The 18,905-nt window shown below is 44.3% G+C and overlaps 1 protein-coding gene and 1 pseudogene across 1 annotated transcript in view; one reads left to right on the top strand and one right to left on the bottom strand.

The window, feature by feature from the left end:
* Positions 1–18,905, bottom strand: part of GRB2 (growth factor receptor bound protein 2) — an 85,230-nt gene that overhangs the window by 12,543 nt on the left and 53,782 nt on the right. The window contains exon 3 of the mRNA XM_032241703.1: positions 53–150. Coding sequence (XP_032097594.1) covers positions 53–150 — 98 coding nt within the window. The remainder of the gene's footprint in view (positions 1–52; positions 151–18,905) is intronic.
* On the top strand, positions 3,967–4,489 carry LOC116525668 (annotated as a pseudogene).

Below are 18,905 nucleotides of genomic sequence, written 5' to 3'. Positions count from 1 at the left end.
TGAAACAAGCAGGTGGGTCCAACCCTTGCAAGACTAATGGAGATCAACTTACGGATGTGGTTTCATTTCTATGTAGTTCTTGGGAATGAAGCCGTCTTTTCCATTAAGCTCTGCCTTGTACCAGTTCTGATCACATTCTTCATTCAAAACCTGAAGAGAAATAAGACAAGGAAAAAACCCAATCATTTCCTTTTCCCTTTTATTTTATTTATTTTTGAGACAGAGTTTCACTCTTGTTGCCCAGGCTGGAGTGCAATGGCGTGATCTTGGCTCACTGCAACCTCAGCCTCCCAGGTTCAAGCGATTCTCCTGCCTCAGCCTCCCGAGTAGCTGGGATTACAGGCATGCCGCCAACGTGCCTGGCTAATTTTGTATTTTTAGTAGAGATGGGGATTTCTCCATGTTGGTCAGCCTGTTCTCAAACTTCTGACCTCAGGTGATCAGCCCACCTCAGCCTCCAAAAGTGCTGGATTACAGGCATGAGCCACCACGCCCAGCTCCTTTTCCCTTCAAAAAGGTAGCTACAAGACAATTATGCTGTCTTTTAGGTTTGCGAAAAGTTTCATTGGAAGTATTATCAGTTATATGGATATGACTTCTTGTAACTTCAAACAACTGGCATTATGTTAAACTCTGTTAAAATTTAAAAAAAATTCTCTGAAAATGAAAAAACAGGCTCTCAAACACCTAAAATGAAATCCTCAGTAAGGAAGGAGAAGTAAGAATGGCTTTTTTGTTGTTTTTTGAGACAGACTCTTGCTCTGCTGCTCAGGCTGGAGTGCAGTGGCATGATCTCGGTTCACTGCAACCTCTGCCTTGTGGGTTCAAGTGATTCTCCCATCTCAGCCTGCTGAGTAGCTGGAATTACAGCTCAAAAAAAAAAAAAAAAAAAAAAAAAAAGAAAAAGAATAAAAAAAGAAGCTGGGATTACCGCTACTTGGGAGGCTGAGGTAGGAGAATCGCTTGAAACCACAAGGTGGAGAATGCATGCCACGTCACCTGGCTAATTTTTGTATTTTTAGTAGAGACAGGGTTTCACCATGTTGGCCAGGCTGGTCTCGAACTCCTGGCCTCAGGTTATCTGCTCATCTTGGCCTCCCAAAGTGCTGGGATTACAGCCATGAGCCACTGTGCCCGGCCAAGTTTTTTGTTTTGTTTTTCTAAGAAACCTGGAGAGGAGGTTCTGGGAAAATGGCAAACAAACAGGAGAATAAGGGAGCCTGACAAAGACTAAGTCTGCTCTCTGGGAGAGACAGTTGTCATAGCAGAACTGAGCAGCAACAGAACCTTTATAGACTTTTCTAGAGATCTTCCACAACCTCCAGAATCTACAGTGATAGAGTCCTGGGATCCCCTCATAGCTTCTCTAGATTATCACAAGTATGGGTCACCCACCACCAAACAGTTCCAGAACACTGCTGCTTGTGAGGACAACCATATGCCCTTGGATGAAAAAAACTATTTTCAAGAAAAAGCATGGCAAATCCTACTCAGTTCAATAACCCAAATTTGGGAGGCTGAGGTAGGTGGATCATCTGAGGTCAGGAGTTCGAGACCAGCCTGGCTAACACGGTGAAACCCTGTTTCTGCTAAAAATACAAAAAATTGGCTGGGCATGGTGGTGTGCACCTGCAATCCCAGCTACTTGGGAGGCTGAGGCAGGAGAATCACTTAAACCCGGGAAGTAGAGACTGCAGTGGGCTGAGATCACGCATTGCACTCCAGTTTGGGCAACAAAGGCAAAACTCCATCTCAAAAAACAAGAAAGGAAAAAGAAAAAAAGAAAGAAAAGTTTGATAGTGCTGGAAGCATCTCAACCAGCAAAATTCAGGCAGAAGTCTTGGAAATCCTATAACTGAACCACTGCATTCTATAGATGGAAAAATAGACCAATGGCTGCCCCAGGTTACTAGGTAATGGCCAGGCCAGGCCATGACACTGTAATGTGTAGAGGAATACAGCAGTCCTACTTATCATGATGGATACATTTCAAGACCTCCAGTGGGTGCCTGAAACTGTGGACACTACAAGACTCTAGATAGGCTGTGCTTTTTTCCACACTATACACATACCTATAAGTTTATTATTATTTTTTAGATTTTTATTTATTTTGCCCGGGCTAGTCTTGAACTCCTAAACTCAAGGGATTCTCCTGCTTCAGCCTCCCAAGGTGCTGGGATTATAGGTGTGAGCCACCATGGCAGTCCTACATATAAGCTTAATTTATAAATTAGATACAGTAAGAGATTAATGATAAAACAGAAAACTCATAACAGAGCATGTGTGGTGGCTCAAACCTGCAATCCTGGCAGTTTGGGAGGCTAAGGTGGGAGGATTACTATAGCTCAGGAGTTTAAGACCAGTCTGGGCAAAATAGTGAGACCCTGTCTCTATATTCAAAAAGTGTAAAATAAAAGTTGTAACAATATACTGTAATAAAAAGTTATGTGAATGTGTTCTCTCTCTCTCTCAAAATATCTTCTTTCTTGAGAAAGCGTCCTGCTCTGCTGCCCAGGCTAGAGTACAGTGGTGCCATCATGGTTCATGGCATCTCGACTTCCTAGGCTCAAGTGATCCTTCCATCTCAGCCTCCTTAGTACCTGGGACTATAGGCACTTGCCATGTTGCCCAGGCTGGTTTTGAACTCCTTGGCTCAAGTATCCTCCTGCCTCAGCTTACCTAAGTGTTGAGATTACAGGTGTGAGCCACTGCACTTGGCCAAAATATATTATATGTCAGACTGCAATTGGCTGCAGGTAAGGGGGAGCTAGTGTATACACAGCAGAACAGAATCGGGTACGCTGTGAAAGTCTCCCTATGAATTCTAGACTTAACACAAAATGCAAAGGGCAGAAGGCAGAAAGTTGGTAAAAGATAAAACAGAAATGTGAATACAAACTCAAAATGGTGGGTTCAGGAAAATGTTGGCTAGTACAGTGGTAATCTATACTACATAACAAAGTTCTCAAAGGAAACTGGTAAAATTCTTTACAAAATGATTTATTCAAGATGCTGAACAATGCTGTACTCATAGCCGATTAGAAGCTGCATTGCTCTAAAGTGTGTACTGCCATTCAAAGTGAGATGCAACAGAAAGGGTAGATATTCATCCTGAAAATGGAAGAAAAAAAAAAAAAAGAAAGGGTAGATAAGAATGACAGATAATCAACAACCAGCCAAGCTACATTAATGACCATGCTAGGCTAATTTCTTTCTTTTTCTTCTTTTTTTTTTGAGACGTAGTTTTGCTCTTGTTGCCCAGGCTGGAGTGCAATGGCATGATCTAGGCTCACTGCAACCTCTGCCTCCTGAGTTCAAGTGATTCTCCTGCCTTAGCCTCCTGAATAGCTGGATTACAGGCGCCAGCTACTGCACCTGGTTAATTTTTGTACTTTTAGTGATATGGGGTTTCTCCATGTTGGTCAAGCTGGTTTCGAACTCCTGACCTCAGGTTATCTGCCCGCCTTGGCCTCCCAAAGTGCTGGGATTACAGGTGTGAGCCACCGCACGTGGCCCACAAATAATTGTTAAAGGCCTGGTCAGAGTTCTGAGCACGAGCAAGCTGCTCCCATCACTGTGTCCTCACTTGCTTATTCATTCCTCTGCACAAATCCACAGGTGAGCTCACAACCAAAGTTCCTTCAGCTTTGAAATCTCTAAGGAATGTTAGCTACTACCCCACCGCTGCATTTTCCATTCCAACCCCCATATTCCCTCGAGTTACGACTTTGTAGCCATACAAGACACTTTGGTTTAACGGAAGCAGATTGATCAAGAGATGAGATTATGAAAGAAGAGACAAGTTTCAGTGCAGCGAGTTATTTTTGTTTTCTTTGCAAAGAGACTGAATATAATGTTAAGAGCCCAAATCAGGAAGAAATTTAAGAGATTAGGAATGAAGTGAGCTTTATACAGAGGAATTAAAAATATACAAGCCCTTTTTGTGACGACAGCACTCATGCAAACATGATCAACATTCCTAAAACTTTAGCGCCAGACTTTCTGTAAGAAGTGTGGCAAGCACCAACCCCACAAAGTGAGACAGTACAAGAAGGGCAAGGATTCTCTGTATGCCCAGGGAAAGTGGTGTTATGACAGGAAGCAGAGTGGCTATGGTGGGCAGGCTAAGCCGATTTTCCGGAAAAAGGCTAAAACTACAAAGAAGATTGTGCTAAAGCTTGAGTGCGCTGAGCCCAACTGCAGATCTAAGAGAATGCTGGCTATTAAAAGATGCATGCATTCTGAACTGGGAAGAGAAGAGAAGAGAAAGGGCCAAGTGATCCAGTTCTATGTGTCATCTTTTGTTTTATTATGAAGACAATAAAATCTTGGAGTTTATATTCATTTCAAAAAATATGTATATGTACGTCAATGGAAGGGACCATGAAGGAACTCTGGAGGTACTGTTTATCTTACATTTCCTGACCTGGGTGTGTTCTGTTTGTGAAAATTCACTGAACTATAATGATACATAAATTTTTCTTTCTTTCTTTTTTTTTTTTTTTTTTTTTGAGATGAGTTTTGCTCGTTACCCAGGCTGGAGTATAATGGCACGACGTCGGCTTACTGCAACCCCCAACTCCCAGGTTCAAGGGATTCTCCTGCCTCAGCCTCCCGAGTAGCTGGGATTACAGATGGCCATCATCAGGCACAGTTATTTTTTTTGTATTTTTAGTAGAGATGAGGTTTTGCCATGTTGGCCAGGCTGGTCTCAAACTCCTGACCTCAGGTGATCCACCTCCCTCGGCCTCCCAAAGTGCTGGGATAACAGGTATGAGCCACCACACCTGGCCCTTGCCCTCAATTTTCTATACAAATTGTAGAAAAAGGTGTCATTTAGCAAAATGGGAAGTATTTTGTTTATAGACTGCTGCATTTTGAAATAAGTGGATATTTTCTGGCCTGAACATACTCAGTCATCTGTAAATGAATAAAAAATAGAAATCATAACTTTAAAAGAAATATGCTGTACAGTTATGGTTTTATCAAGTCTTTCATCATACGCTCCAATTCCAACAGCTTGCAGAAAGTTCAAGATTTCTTCAGGGAAAAATTATTCAAAGTTTTATCAATCTGTGAAGCAATTTGTGAGAGCATTTGTGCATGAATGATAGGAAAAATTACATTTGAAAGCTCTTAACACGTAAAAAACCAAAAACACCAGTTATAGCTGGTCCCTGCAGTTCAGAAATTCAGCATAAGCCAGTGAAGCTTCCCCAGTTCTTCAAAGAACCCAGGTAAAACTAGTCTAACTCCCGAGTATCAACCACTCAATCCAAAAGGAGCAATACTGAAATACTGCCATGACTTAAAGACAAATTTCAAGAATTCTAGTGACACCTACTATATAATTTCAAGTTCCTAGAAGAGAAAACACACATGCATGCATGCTTTTAAAAGACTTTAACTCCTAAGAACAAATTCTAAGGGCCCTAGCTAGGGTAACAGTATTGGGAGAGCCACTCAAAGTCAGTTCTCTTCAGGTACCTATTATGTATTTTATTAGGAACTGTTAGAATGCTCTTCGACTTCCCTTAGTATGGATAACTGACTCAGTTTCAAGCTATAGTGATTCATTACTAACACTTTAAATAAGTGCTTTACAATCACCACCTCCATCTGTTACAGTTTTTTGCAACATGAAAAACATCTTGGCAATGCTGCCTGCTGTACTATGGGCCAAACCATAAAAAACACCCACAGTGTATTTAAACTATTAAGAACTTTAGTGATGAGATAGCCAGCAAAGGTAGTTCAATAATTAAGGTTCTTGGTCCCACAGAAACCTTGAATTACTCACCTAAGAACACAAAGAGGAAAGTTCTTACATTTGCTGAGCAGACCAGTCTCCATCTGGAATGACTGCAACTACAGCAAGGCCACGCTCAATAAAAATCTGAAAAGCATCTTTGCCAACCAGGCCAGGTGATATATACTTGGCTTTTAACAATCAGAAAGTTGAGAAGAAATGAAATGTATTTATTTAGTTTTAAAACTCTCCTTGCAGCTGGCTGCAGTGGCTCACACCTGTAATTCCAGCACTTCAGGAGGCTGAGGCGGGTGGATCATGAGGTTAGAAGTTCAAGACCAGACTGGCCAACATGGTAAAACCCTGTCTCTACTAAAAAACACAAAAATCAGCTGGGCATGGTGGCTAGTGTCTGTAATCCCAGCTACTTGGGAAGCTGAGGTGGGAGAATTGCTTGAACAGGGACCCAGGAGGCGGAGCTTGCAGTGAGCCAATGTCGTGCCACTGCAGTCCAGCCTGGGCTACAGAGCAAGACTCCATCTCAAAACACAAAACAAAATAGAACAAAAAAACCTCTCCTGGCTGGATGTGTTGGCTCATGCCTATAATCCCAGCACTTTGGGAGGCCGAGGCAGGTGGATCACCTGAGGTCAGGAGTTTGAGACCAGCCTGGCCAACATGGTGAAGCCCCATCTCTACTAAAAATATAGAAAATTAGGCCGGGCGCGGTGGCTCAAGCCTGTAATCCCAGCACTTTGGGAGGCCGAGGCGGGTGGATCACGAGGTCAAGAGATCGAGACCATCCTGGTCAACATGGTGAAACCCCGTCTCTACTAAAAATACAAAACATTAGCTGGGCATGGTGGCGCGTGCCTGTAATCCCAGCTACTCGGGAGGCTGAGGCAGGAGAATTGCCCGAACCCAGGAGGCGGAGGTTGCGGTGAGCCGAGATTTCGCCATTGCACTCCAGCCTGGGTAACATGAGTGAAACTCCGTCTCAAAAAAAACAAAAAACAAAAAACAAAAAACAAAAAAAACCAAACCTCCTAATTCTGATAGATTTATAAAATCGTGTTTAAACAATGCTGTTTTATTAAATAATTAACCATAATTAATTAATTAATTTTTTTGAGACAGAGTCTGGCTCTGTTACCCAGGTTGGAGTGCAGTGGCAGGATCTCAGCTCACTTCAACCTACTCCTCCCCAGTTCAAGCAATTCTCATGCTTCAGCCTCCCGAGTAGCTGGGATTACAGACGTGCACCACCAAGCCTAGCTAATTTTTGTATTTTTAGTAGAGACGGGGTTTTGCCATGTTCAGGCTGGTCTCAAACTCCTGGACTCAAGTGATCCTCCCACCTCGGCCTTCCAAAGTGTTGGGATTACAGGCATGAGACACTGCACCCAGCCGAAAAACCTATTTATTTTAAAAAGTGTTTATGTAATGGTGTCAAATCAAGGGGGTATTTTGCCTCATGTCATCACCCTTTTCAGCAAAAGCGTATCTGTGCCATGAAATGCTACTTTAAGTTATCTGAAATGAACATTTCCAGAAGCCTCTTTTCTTCCCCCTTTTTAAGACAGTTTCGTTCTTGTTGCCCAGGCTGGAGTGCAATGGCGCGATCTCAGTTCACTGCAACCTCCGCCTCCTGGGTTTAAGTGATTCTCCTGCCTCAGCCTCCCGAGTAGCTGGAATTACAGGCATGTGCCGCCCAATTTTGTATTTTTAGTAGAGACGAGGTTGCTCTATGTTGGTCAGGCTGGCCTCGAACTCCTGACCTCAGGTGGTCCGCCCAAAGTGCTGGGATTACAGGTGTAAGCCACCGCACCCAGCCCAGAAGCCTCATTTCTTTGGGGGCACCAGGGGTCCTAAATCCTTAATTTCTTACGTCATTTTCTTTTAAGAAAGGAGTTTATTTACCAAACTCTAGGAATTCAAAGGGTATTTGTGGCTGGGCACAGTGGCTCACGCCTATAATCCTAACATTTTGGGAGGCCGAGGCAGGCAGATCACCTGGCCAACATGGTGACACCCCATCTCTACTAAAAATACAAAAACTAGCTGGGTGTGGTGGCCCGTGCCGGTAATCCCAACTACTTGGGAGGCTGAGGCAGGAAAATTGCTGGAACCCAGGAGGTGGAAGTTGTAGTGAGACAAGATAGTGCCACTACACTCCAGCCTGGGCAAGAGTGAGACTCTGTCTCAAAAAACAAAACAAAACAACCCGAAAAAGAAAAAATAAAGAGTATTTGTTAGTCAAGTCTACCTCCTGACCCCTAGTGATGGAATGGTGAGAGATTTTGACTTAGCATCTTTTAAATATTTTTAATGGAAAGGAAAAAAAGAGAGAAGGAGATAAGACAAGGAGGAGGACAGAGTCCCCAAACTCCAACTTTCCATGGTAAAAATCATTCATTACTTTATATTTCCCTCTGCCTGTGAAGGAAGGGGTGGTGTCCCAGGAATACTGCTTTCTTTCCAACTGCCGCCTTTCTGAAAAGTAGCTGCTGGAAGTAAGGATCAGTGTGAAAGGGGAACGCTGGCGAGTCAGGAGATGGGGGCCAACCAAGTGTCCGGGCAACATGGCTTAAGGGCCCCAAAGTTAGTCACCACCATTTTTTCTGTTAAAAAGCCTTAAGTATCCTTCTGTAAGTGCAAATACAGTCTGGCATTCCAGTTTTCATAATTGGCCATCACTGACTTATCTGCCCTGTTCACCCACTGCTTCTCCAAATGAACCCTGCAGTGCAGTCAGCTGGTCAAGTTACTGACCTCTAAACACACTGTTCTCCTCCTCACCTCTTGACTGTGCCTTCCCTTGTCTATTGAGATGTTTCAAGATTCAGTTCAGAGCTTACAACCACTCTGGTCACCTTTCTCTCTGCTTCAATCTTACAGTATTTAATGGAGGATTACTGTCAATAATATAATCCCTTATGATATCTCGTCTATCACTTCTTTGTACCATGTGCTGCTATGACTTGGCCCCCTCTCAAACTAACCCGCAAGCACTGAAGCTGGCTCCACACCCAGTTCTCACTTGTATTCCTCACAGCTCTCAGTATGGAATCTAGCATGTATTGGGGAACTGACTTACATGTGGGGGCTTGTGTTCTAAGTAATGCATTCAGTGCCCTAGAGCAATCTGGGTCTAGAACAATTTATACATTCTCTCTCTTTTTTTTTTTTTTTAAATAAAAAATTGAGATGGGGGTCTTGATATGTTGCCCAGGCTGTTCTCTAATTCTAGGCTCAAGTGAAACTCCTTACTCAACCTCCCAAAGTGCTGGGAATACAGGCGTGAGCCACTGCACCCAGCCAATACATACATTCTTGGTGATATACAAGACCTCTTAAATAGATCCTAGAAAGACTATTATGAGTTTGTTGACCCAAACAAGGAGAGGCAAAGTCAAGGAGGTAACAGAACTAGACAGTCTTCCTGTAACATAAGCACCCTGCCTAAAGGATATGTGGAGTGCCTTTCCACAAGGCCACCTACCTCTCCGTGTAAGATAAAAAGATGTAGGCTGAGTACAGTGGCTCATACCTGTAATTTCAGCACTCTGGGAGGCCAAGGTTGGAGTATGCCTTGAGCCTAGGAATTCGAGACCAGCCTGCGGGTACAGGGAGACCCTGCCAATACAAAATATTAAACAATTAGCCTGGCATGGTGGTGTGCACCTGTAGTCTCAACCACTCAGGAGGCTGAGGTGGGAGGATTGCTTGAACCTGGGAGGTCAAGGCTTGCAGTGAGCTGTGATTACACCGCTGCACTCCAGCCTGGGTGACAGAGTTAGACCTTATCTCAAAAAAAAAAAAAAAAAAAAAAAAAAAAAGTATAAGCTTGGGAAGGAGTGGGGGTTGGTGGGTGGAAAAGGGAACTTTCAGTATGATAGGGATAAAGGGGGCTGGACTAGGGAGAGAAGAGGTGTGATTCTGTTTCTATACATGTCCTACTAATTCCTCTCATGATGGGGCGCTTCCTGGCAATGTGATGTCTAATTCTGATTCGGTCTGCCTGTCTGACTTGTGACAGACTTCTGCAGGGTGGTAATTTTGATGGCTACAACTCTTCCACCAAAATTTTTATGAAACACATCTGGAAGACCTTGAACTTTTTGATTCACCCACTGATCAGCAACTAGGTTGATGGAGGGAGAAAAATGATCACATTAAGAGACCAGGACCATTCATGCATTAAAAAAATTTCTTTATAATGTTCATACATGTTAGAAGATGAACAATTAAGATGACTAACCGAATTACAGGATATTTCTTTCTCTGAGGGGTATTTTAGTACTCGAAAAATAAATAGGATATGCTCATCAACCTCTTTAGTTGACCTCTTATCATCAAGAAAAATTGCTCATGATATTTTTAACAAAACAGGAAGGCAGTTCACACTTATGTGATATTACTCCACCCAGATAAATCTGGAGGCAGTGAAACCTAAATGCATAGACAATACCTCAAAATAAACTTCTACCAAAGGGGTACAAAAAGTTTCCATTCAAAATAACTGTCTTGTGTTTTGTGGCATGCAGAAGTCCTATTTGGCGGAGCTGAAATGCTCTTGGAATGTCAGAATTTCAACTGCAGAAGTAGGGAGGAGAGAAGAGGAAGGCAGGGAGCAGAAAGAGACCGACACAGACACAGAGAGATCAAGAAGTTTCTAGAAAAGTCTGTATACTTGAAAAATTCAACAATCATATGATGACCTGTACTAGAAAAATACCAAGCCCTGAGCTAGGTGAACTGAGGGTAAAATAGACACCCCTCCCAAGGAGCTTAGGGACTAGAAAGCTGCCAGGCGCATCACAGCATGATGGATGTCAGGAGCGGGGAGTTACGGGTACTACGATAGGCATCAATTCAACAAAAAATATCTGACTTCCAAACACCAAAGATGACGACTTAACTCTAGCTTAGCAGTTATCAGGAAAATGTCCTAGATGAAGTGTGAACTTGGTTATATTCCCTGTCTGCATCTTAGCTCTGCTTGGTCTGTGTGGATCATGAGTGGAAGGAACATGGCAGACTCCGCAACTTGCAAACAGAGGGACAGATTGTTCTCTTGGCCAGATTTGGCTGCTATTAAATAAAAGACTGATTAAGCTTCTTCTAGCTTAAAAGTAGAATCTTGGCAGGGCACAGTGGCTCACACCTGTAATCCCAGCACTTTGGGAGGCTGAGGCAGGTGGATCACGGGTCAAGAGATCAAGACCAGCCTGGTCAACATAGTGAAACCCTGTCTCTACTAAAAATACAAAAAAATTAGCTGGGTGTGGTGGCACGCACCTGTAGTCCCAGCTACTTGGGAGGCTGAGGCAGGAGAACTGCTTGAACCCAGGAGGTAGAGGTTGCAGTGAGCCGAGAATATGCCACTGCACTCCAGCCTGGGCAATAAGAGCTAAACTCTGTCTCAAAAAAAAAAAAAAAAAGAAAAGAAAAAGTAAAATCTTTATTAATGGTATCAGAACTGCTAACTGGAAATAACCCAAGTAATCTCAACTGCAGCTAATTCTTTTTTTTTTGAGATGGAGTCTTGCTCCTGTTGCACAGGCTGGAGTGCAGTGGCGCAATCTCTGCTCACTGCAAGCTCCACCTCCTAGGTTCAAGCAATTCTTCTGCTTCAGCCTCTCAAGTAGCTGAGACTAAAGGCGTGCATCACCACACCTGCCTAATTTTTGTATTTTTAGTAGAGACAGCGTTCTGCCATATTGGCCAGCCTGGCCTTGAACTACTGACCTCAGGTGATCCACTGGCCTTGGCTTCCCAAAGTGCTAGGATTACCAGCATGAGCCACCAGGCCTAGCCTCTTTTGAGACAGAATCTTGCTTTTGTTGCCCAGGTTGGAGTGCAATAGCGCAATCTCAGCTCACTACAACCTCCACCTCCCAGGTTTAAGCGATTCTCTTGCCTCAGCCTCCTGAGTAGCTGGGATTACAGGTGCCTGCCACCAAGGTGGCTAATTTCTGTATTTGCAGTACAGACAGTATTTCCCCATGTTGGCCAGGCTGGTCTCGAACTCCTGAGCTCAAGTGATCTGCCTGCCGCGGCCTCCCAAAGCGCTAGGATTACAGGTGTTGCACCACGAAGCCAAGCCTCAACTGTAGCTAATTCTTTACTTTACTGACACATATTTAGCAATTGTCCTTTTCATCCTTTCACTAACAAAAGGAGGCTTTTAATCTTACATGAAATCCGACACTCTTCTCTTCAAAAAATAAAACACAACACAAACCGCCACCCTGGCCTGGGGGAGCAGCCGTTACTCATGTTTTCTGATGCCAACAGGCAAACCAGCTCCTGTGCATCAGTTCCAGCCTCTAAGGTCTACTCGCTTTCCACTGCCTCAGCATAAGGCAGAAAATGGGAGTTCAAACCTCCACCCTGAAAATTAATGACAACAGAGTTTATGTAAATCCACGTAAGACTTTGCGATTCAAGAGGTGAATGAAAGGATTGATCAATTTACAGTCGTTCTATGACCCAAGAGCCACCTCAGAGGATGTTACTGAAAGAAGAAAAAGCAATATTGGTCACAGAGCTATTCCCAACATGTGCATATAAAGAACTGAAAAACTCAAAGCTGGGTCCTTCCACCAGAATGCTGTTAATTTTCAACTCAAAAAGCTAGTTCCAAATCAGGACAAGTCTGCTATAATCACATGACACAGGAAGAGGAACTGGGGTAGAGTGGCGAGTCCCCACCCCCATCTCCAGAGTGGAGACGAATGCATACAGTTCCACACGTAATCACAATACAAACTGCAAATGTGAATCTGAGCTAGCGGATAGGGTCAGGGAGCAGAAAACAGAGGGATCTAAACTAGTCTGGAGGTAGGGGCTGTCAGAGAAAGCCTCCCCAAGCCAGTGACATTTGAAAGGAGATCAAAGGCTCTCCAGCGGGTGGTCTGGCAGAAGACCACAGTATGCAAATTAAGAAGCTCAAACTTAGATGTTACAATCATCAGAAGTCACTGAGAGTGACATTCAGGTTTGCATTTTTCCAATGCTTCTCTGGCTGTCTGTGAGATGAACAGCAAGGAGGTGCAGGTGGGTGGGACAGTGTAGGAGAGAGGAGAGAGTCGAGGTACTTCTGGAGGTAGAATCAAAAGGACTTGGCGATGAGATGCTGCTCAGTGGCCTTCCTCTTGGCCACTGATTTTTTTTCCTGAAAAGTGCTTTAGAAAAACTGCCATATTGTCGGGGCGAGGTGGCTGATGCCTATAATCCCAGTACTTTGGGAGGCCAGGGCAGGCAGAACACTTGAGGTCAGGAGTTCGAGACCAGCCTGACCAACATGGTGAAACCCTGTCTCTACTAAAAATACAAAAAATTATCCAGGCGTGGTGGCATGCGCCTGTGATCCCAGCTACTCAGGAGGCAGGAGAATTGCTTGAACCTGGGAGGTGGAGGTTGCAGTGAGCCGAAATTGCGTCATTGCATTTTAGCCTGGGTGACAGAGTGAGACTCTGTCTCCTAAAAAATAGATAGATAGGTGTCAATCTTGTGCTGGTATCCTCTACCTGTCTCTCCATATCCTGCTGACATCTTGCCTTTTTTTTTTTTTTTTTTTTTTTGAGAGAGTCACACTCTGTTGCCCAGGCTGGAGTATAGTGATGCAATCTTGCCTCACTGAAACCTCCGCGTCCTGGGTTCAAGCGATTCTCCTGTCTCAGCATCCCAAGTAGCTGGGATTATAGGCGCCTGCCACCACACTCGGGTAATTTTTGCATTTTTTAGTAGAGTCGGGGTTTCACCATGTTGGCCAGGCTGGTCTCGAACTCCCGGCCTCAAGTGACCCACCCACCCTGACCTCCCAAAGTGCTGGGATTACAGGCGTGAGCCACAGTGCCCAGACTGCTCTTTTTGGATCTGTAAGGACCATATCAACAGGCTCCCTCACTCTCTGGCTCCCAAGGCCATTAATCAATGGGGAGGCCTGCAGAAAGATCAGAGGAAGGGAGGCTCAGGTCACAGCATTCATTCTCCCAGCTCCCACCCTGGGAGTGTTTGTGGACAGTCTCGGACCCTCACTTGAAAGTGAGTCCTTTCCTCCTCCAGATTTTGGCAACTCCTCCCACTTCCTTCTCCCCATCTTAGGCCTCATGGTGGTAACCTGGTTACCAGCTGTGGACACTGCACCATCCCCTGTGGTTTCTAGAGAAACTTCGCCCACACTGATAGCGTCAGGAGACAAATGCCTCACAGGGGCGGGTGCCCAGGGAAACGCCATCTCTAAGCCAAAGACAATTTAAAGCCTGAAAGCCATACCTCAAGTCAAATCCACGGACCAGACTGAGAACCCGTCTTCCCATCTGGTACACTTTGCTCTGATTCCAACCCTTCACCTAGTTTACATATGTCTACCCTTTCCTAATTGATTTTCTACATTGCCATGCCCACCTTTGAGTGGTACCTTTGCTTTAGCCTTTCTTTGCATGCTCACAAAAGCCCTGACCCAGCCACATTGGGAGAGAAACCACCAGACTGCAGGGGTGGAGAATCACCACCCTCTCCCCTTCTGAGAGCTGTTCACTGCTCAGTAAAATTCTCCTCCTCCCACTTTACCCTTCAAATTGTCAGTGTAACCTCATTCTTCTTGGACACGGGACAGGGGCTTGGGAACTGCCGTAGGTACAAGCTAGTTAACACAGGTGGGCTGGGGCACAAGTCAGACTCAGCTCATGTGGGTTGAGTTGGTGGGGCGGGTCACTGTCTGTGGAGGTCCCCAGTCGCGGTCAACATCTTGCAAATAGTCTTACTGTTAAAATCCCCTCATTAGCCAATTTAAGTATGTCATGTGTTCTCTACCAGGACCCAGACTGAAATTAGCCTAAAATCAACTGTATATATCCTTTGGAATGCATTAAGGAGATGTTCCATTATATAAAGTGACATTTGTTATGGGCCAGAAGGTATCCAAATTCTACCAACTAGTTGGGAGGATAACATTATAAAAGAGCCAAATAATTGTTGTTAACTACTTTTTCAAAATTTGAGACAGGGTCTTGCTCTGTGGCCCAGGTTGCAGTGCAGTGGCATAATCACAGCCCACTTCAGCCTCAACTTCCCAGGCTCAAGTGATCCTCCCAACTCAGATTTTCTCACAGGTAGCTGGGACTTCAGGTGCAAGCCATTATGGCTGGCTTATTTTTAAATTTTTTGTGTAGGCGGGGTCTCACCATGTTGCCCAGGATGGTCTGGAACTCCTGGTGTCAAGGTATCCTTCCATCTCAGCCTCCCAAAGTGCTGGAACTACAGGCATGAGCCACCACACCCAGACCTACTCTTTACTATTAAAAGATCTGTAATCTCAGGTTTTTAAATCATTACAATTAGATACTTTCACGTTTGTAAATCATTATGACTAGACTGTCACAATGATTTGCGGTAGCTGTCCCCTTTGAATTGCATTTCACTTAATGTTCAAGTGTCTACTACACTGAAAGCATTGTGTTAGGAAACTGAAAAGGGAATAAGAATAAAAGGCATGGTCCCTGCTCTAAGAAATGTTTATGAGCAAAGGGAACTATGTATGTAAATCAAGAGGAAGTAAGTTAAAAAGTGAGATAAGGGAAATTGCTGATTGTGAGTTGGACACAGAATTCACAGCAACATGTTTCTATTTACTTTTTAGTTTTGAGACAGGATCTCACTCTGTCACCCAGGCTGGACAGTGCAGAGGCACGATCTCTGCTCACTGCAGCCTCTATCTCCCAGACTCAAGTGATCCTCCCACCTCAGCCTCCTGAGTAGCTGAGACTAAGATGCACGCTGCCATGCCTGGCTAATTTTTGTATTTTTTGTAGACATGGGGTTTTGCCATGTTGTCCAGGTTGGTTTTAAGGTCCTGAGTTCAAGCTATCCGCCCACCTCAGCCTCCCAAAATGCTGGGATTTCAGGCATGAGACACTGCACCCAAACCAGCAACATGTTTCTAAATTAGCTGCATAACCGATGTGAAAAATTCAACTCATATACGGAGATTCTAGAAAAAAGGACAACCTCAAATAATCTAGGAATAGTGCAAGGACCCAAAGGCAGAACAACTTCCAGCAGGTGAGACGGTATGGTAAGCAAAGTAATCTTCCCTCTTGCATTTTCATTGATTTTAAATAAAAGAAGCCATTCTTGTTTAATCCCATTCTATCCTCTGCCAGACTACACACTACCCTCTTTTGATGGAGCTGTCATATATTTAAATGATAAAGGGTAATTACATACATTTGGACAGCTGGATGTGGCTCAATCAGAGTCCTCTCTTACAGGTACCATGCTGGCCATGTTACTCCAGTGTGGAAAACTACTGCCTAACAGATAAGACAAGCTGTCTTCCCTGTTGTCTTCAGCCTGCTAAGGCTGAAAAACCTGAGAGCCCAGGAGCCTTGAAGGACACAATGTCATGTAGGCTTGCCTGGAATAACTAGATCAAGGGGCTTGGTCCAGCCTTCTGTTTCCATGACTCAGACATTTGAGCCAACCCCTGCCCCACTTTGGATGATCATACTAGCAAAGATGAAAATAAGTTAATGCTCAGTGAGAGACAGTATCAGTGGGAATATAAAAAGGTATATGGTTTTATGAAGAGCAATTCAACTGTATGTATTAAAGATCTAATAATGTTCATACCTATTAACCCAGTAATGCCATTCTTAGGACTCTATCCTAATAAAATAATAAAAAAAATACATAGTCAAGACTAAGAGAACAGCCAGGCACAGTGGCATGTACCTGCCGTCCCACCTATGCGGGAGGATCCCTTGAGCCCAACAGTTTGAGGTTATAGTGCGCTATGATTGCACCTGTGAATAGCTACTACACTCTGGCCCAGGCAATACAGTAAGATCTCACCTCTGAGGGGAAAAAAAAAAAAAAAACCACACACACACAAACACACACACATGGAGTAAACGAGTATGACTGAGTGCCTACTTTGAGTTAGGAACTATGCTAGGTCCTGGGGATACAATTTTAAAAATGAGCCTTACTTTCAAAGAGCTGACAATAGGCTGGGCGCGGTGGCTCACGCCTGTAATCCCAGCACTTTGGGAGGCCGAGGCGGGTGGATCACAAGGTCAAGAGATCGAGACCATCCTGGTCAACATGGTGAAACCCCGTCTCTACTAGAGAGTACAAAAAATCAGCTGGGCATGGTGGCACGTGCCTGTAATCCCAGCTACTCAGGAGGCTGAGGCAGGAGAATTGCCTGAACCCAGGAGGCGGAGGTTGCGGTGAGCCGAGACCGCGCCATTGCACTCCAGCCTGGGTAACGAGAGCGAAACTCCGTCTCAAAAAAAAAAAAAAAAAAAAAAAAGAGCTGACAATAGGGGAAGCAAGTTCATTACAACTTCAGGTATAAATTCTGTGAGTCCAGAGTGCTCTGTATGAGACAGCACACCTTGGGGGAGACCTCATCTAATTACATGCACAGATGGGAGTCAAGGAAAGCTCACCTGGACGGTAATATTTAAATGGAAACCCTGAGTGTAAGTAGGATTTAGTGAGGCTTGGGGGTGGGCATGGAGGACAGCAGAGGGAGGGGCAGGTATAAAAGTTCTCAGGCAAGAAGGGATGTGCAATAGTCTAGGGGAGAGCAGAGAGACAGAACGCTGAGCTGGACTGTACAGGGCAGAATAAAGACTTGAGGAATTTGCTCATTAGGATGATGGTTCTGGCTTGTGTGTGGCACACAGCTCTGAGGGGACAAAGATGAGCAGCAGGAAGATCAGGTGGAGAAGGGGCTAGTGCAGGGAGCCAGGAGGGAGCAGACAGGAATTTAGATTAGGGTAGGGGGCTTCTGTTTTCACGAGAATAAAAATGAACACCGAAAAACCCACATGCATTATTATTATTACTATTTTTGGAGATGGAGTCTCGGTCAGTCATCCAGGCTGGAGTGCAGTGGCGAGATCTCGGCTCACTAAAACCACCGTTTCCCGGATTCAAGTGATTCTCCTGTCTCAGCCACCCAAGTAGCTGGGATTACAGGCACCTGCCATCATGGCTGGCTAATTTCTGTATTTTTGTAGAGACGGGGTTTCACCATTTGTGCCAGGCTGGTCTTGAACTCATGGCCACAAGTGATCTGCCCGCCTCAGCCTCCCAAAGTGCTAAGGTTACAGATGTGAGCCGCTGCGCCTGGCCACCACATGCATTATTTTAAGAATCTAAGTTTATCCCTCCCTCCCAAAAGATTCCCTCTGTACTTCTGTAAGAGCAGGGTGCACAGTACCATACAGGATGAGACACCAAATTCCATGTCGTATCACAGGCTTCTCAAGGTGACAAAATTAAAAATTAGAGGAAGATGGCCAAGTGCTGGTGGCTCACACCTGTAATCTCCGCACTTTCAGAGGCTGAGGTGGAAGAATTACTTGAGCGCAGGAGATCAAGACCAGTCTCGAGGATGTAGCCAAGACCTGTCTCTACAATTGTTTTAAAAAAAACTAGCTGAGTGTGATGGTGTGTGGCTATAGTCCCAGTTACTCTGAGGCTGCGATGGGAGGAACAGTTAGGCCTGGAAGGTTGAGGCTACAGTGAGTCATGATTATGCCACTGCACCCCAATCTGGGTGATAGAGAAAGACCTGCCTCAAAAAAAGCAAAAACAAAACCACCCAGGAAGTTTAATTATTCTCCACCATAAACAAAAAAAGAGAAAGAAAATATATAAAAGGAATAATCCCTCACCTAGAAGGAATGATTCCATTTTTCGAAAACATAGGTTATACCTTAATTGTTGTATAATTAAAAACAGCAACACATAACTGTTCATAACCAATTACCAATTCAAATAAATACACAGAAAATCTTTTCAATCTTATGAAAATTCTAACTAGTACACTCTGACACATTTTATTCACTTATCATGTAGTTACTTCCCTTCAAAGAGTGACATTAGGGGGCTTACAAGACCCCAAGAATACGCCCTTTCATTAAGAAAATGGGCATCGGAGTTCAGGGTGTAACGACCTTTTCCTAAGCATCTCTAATGGAATTGGAGACAAACGTTAAGTGTTGTTAACGGCAGGCTAAATTAACTACCTCTTTTTGCTGCTGGACTGGAGGCCTCTCTAGTTACTAATTACCCAGGTCCTGGACTGCTTCAGACAGCCGCACAGCTCAGGAGAAGCAGGATCAGGTTG

The sequence above is a fragment of the Sapajus apella genome, unplaced genomic scaffold (assembly GCF_009761245.1).
Source record: "Sapajus apella isolate SASKATOON/1434 unplaced genomic scaffold, GSC_monkey_1.0 scaffold48, whole genome shotgun sequence".
NCBI lineage: Eukaryota > Metazoa > Chordata > Mammalia > Primates > Cebidae > Sapajus > Sapajus apella.
The sequence above is the reverse complement of the archived record's forward strand: the minus strand, read 5'-3'. Positions and strand labels throughout refer to the sequence as shown.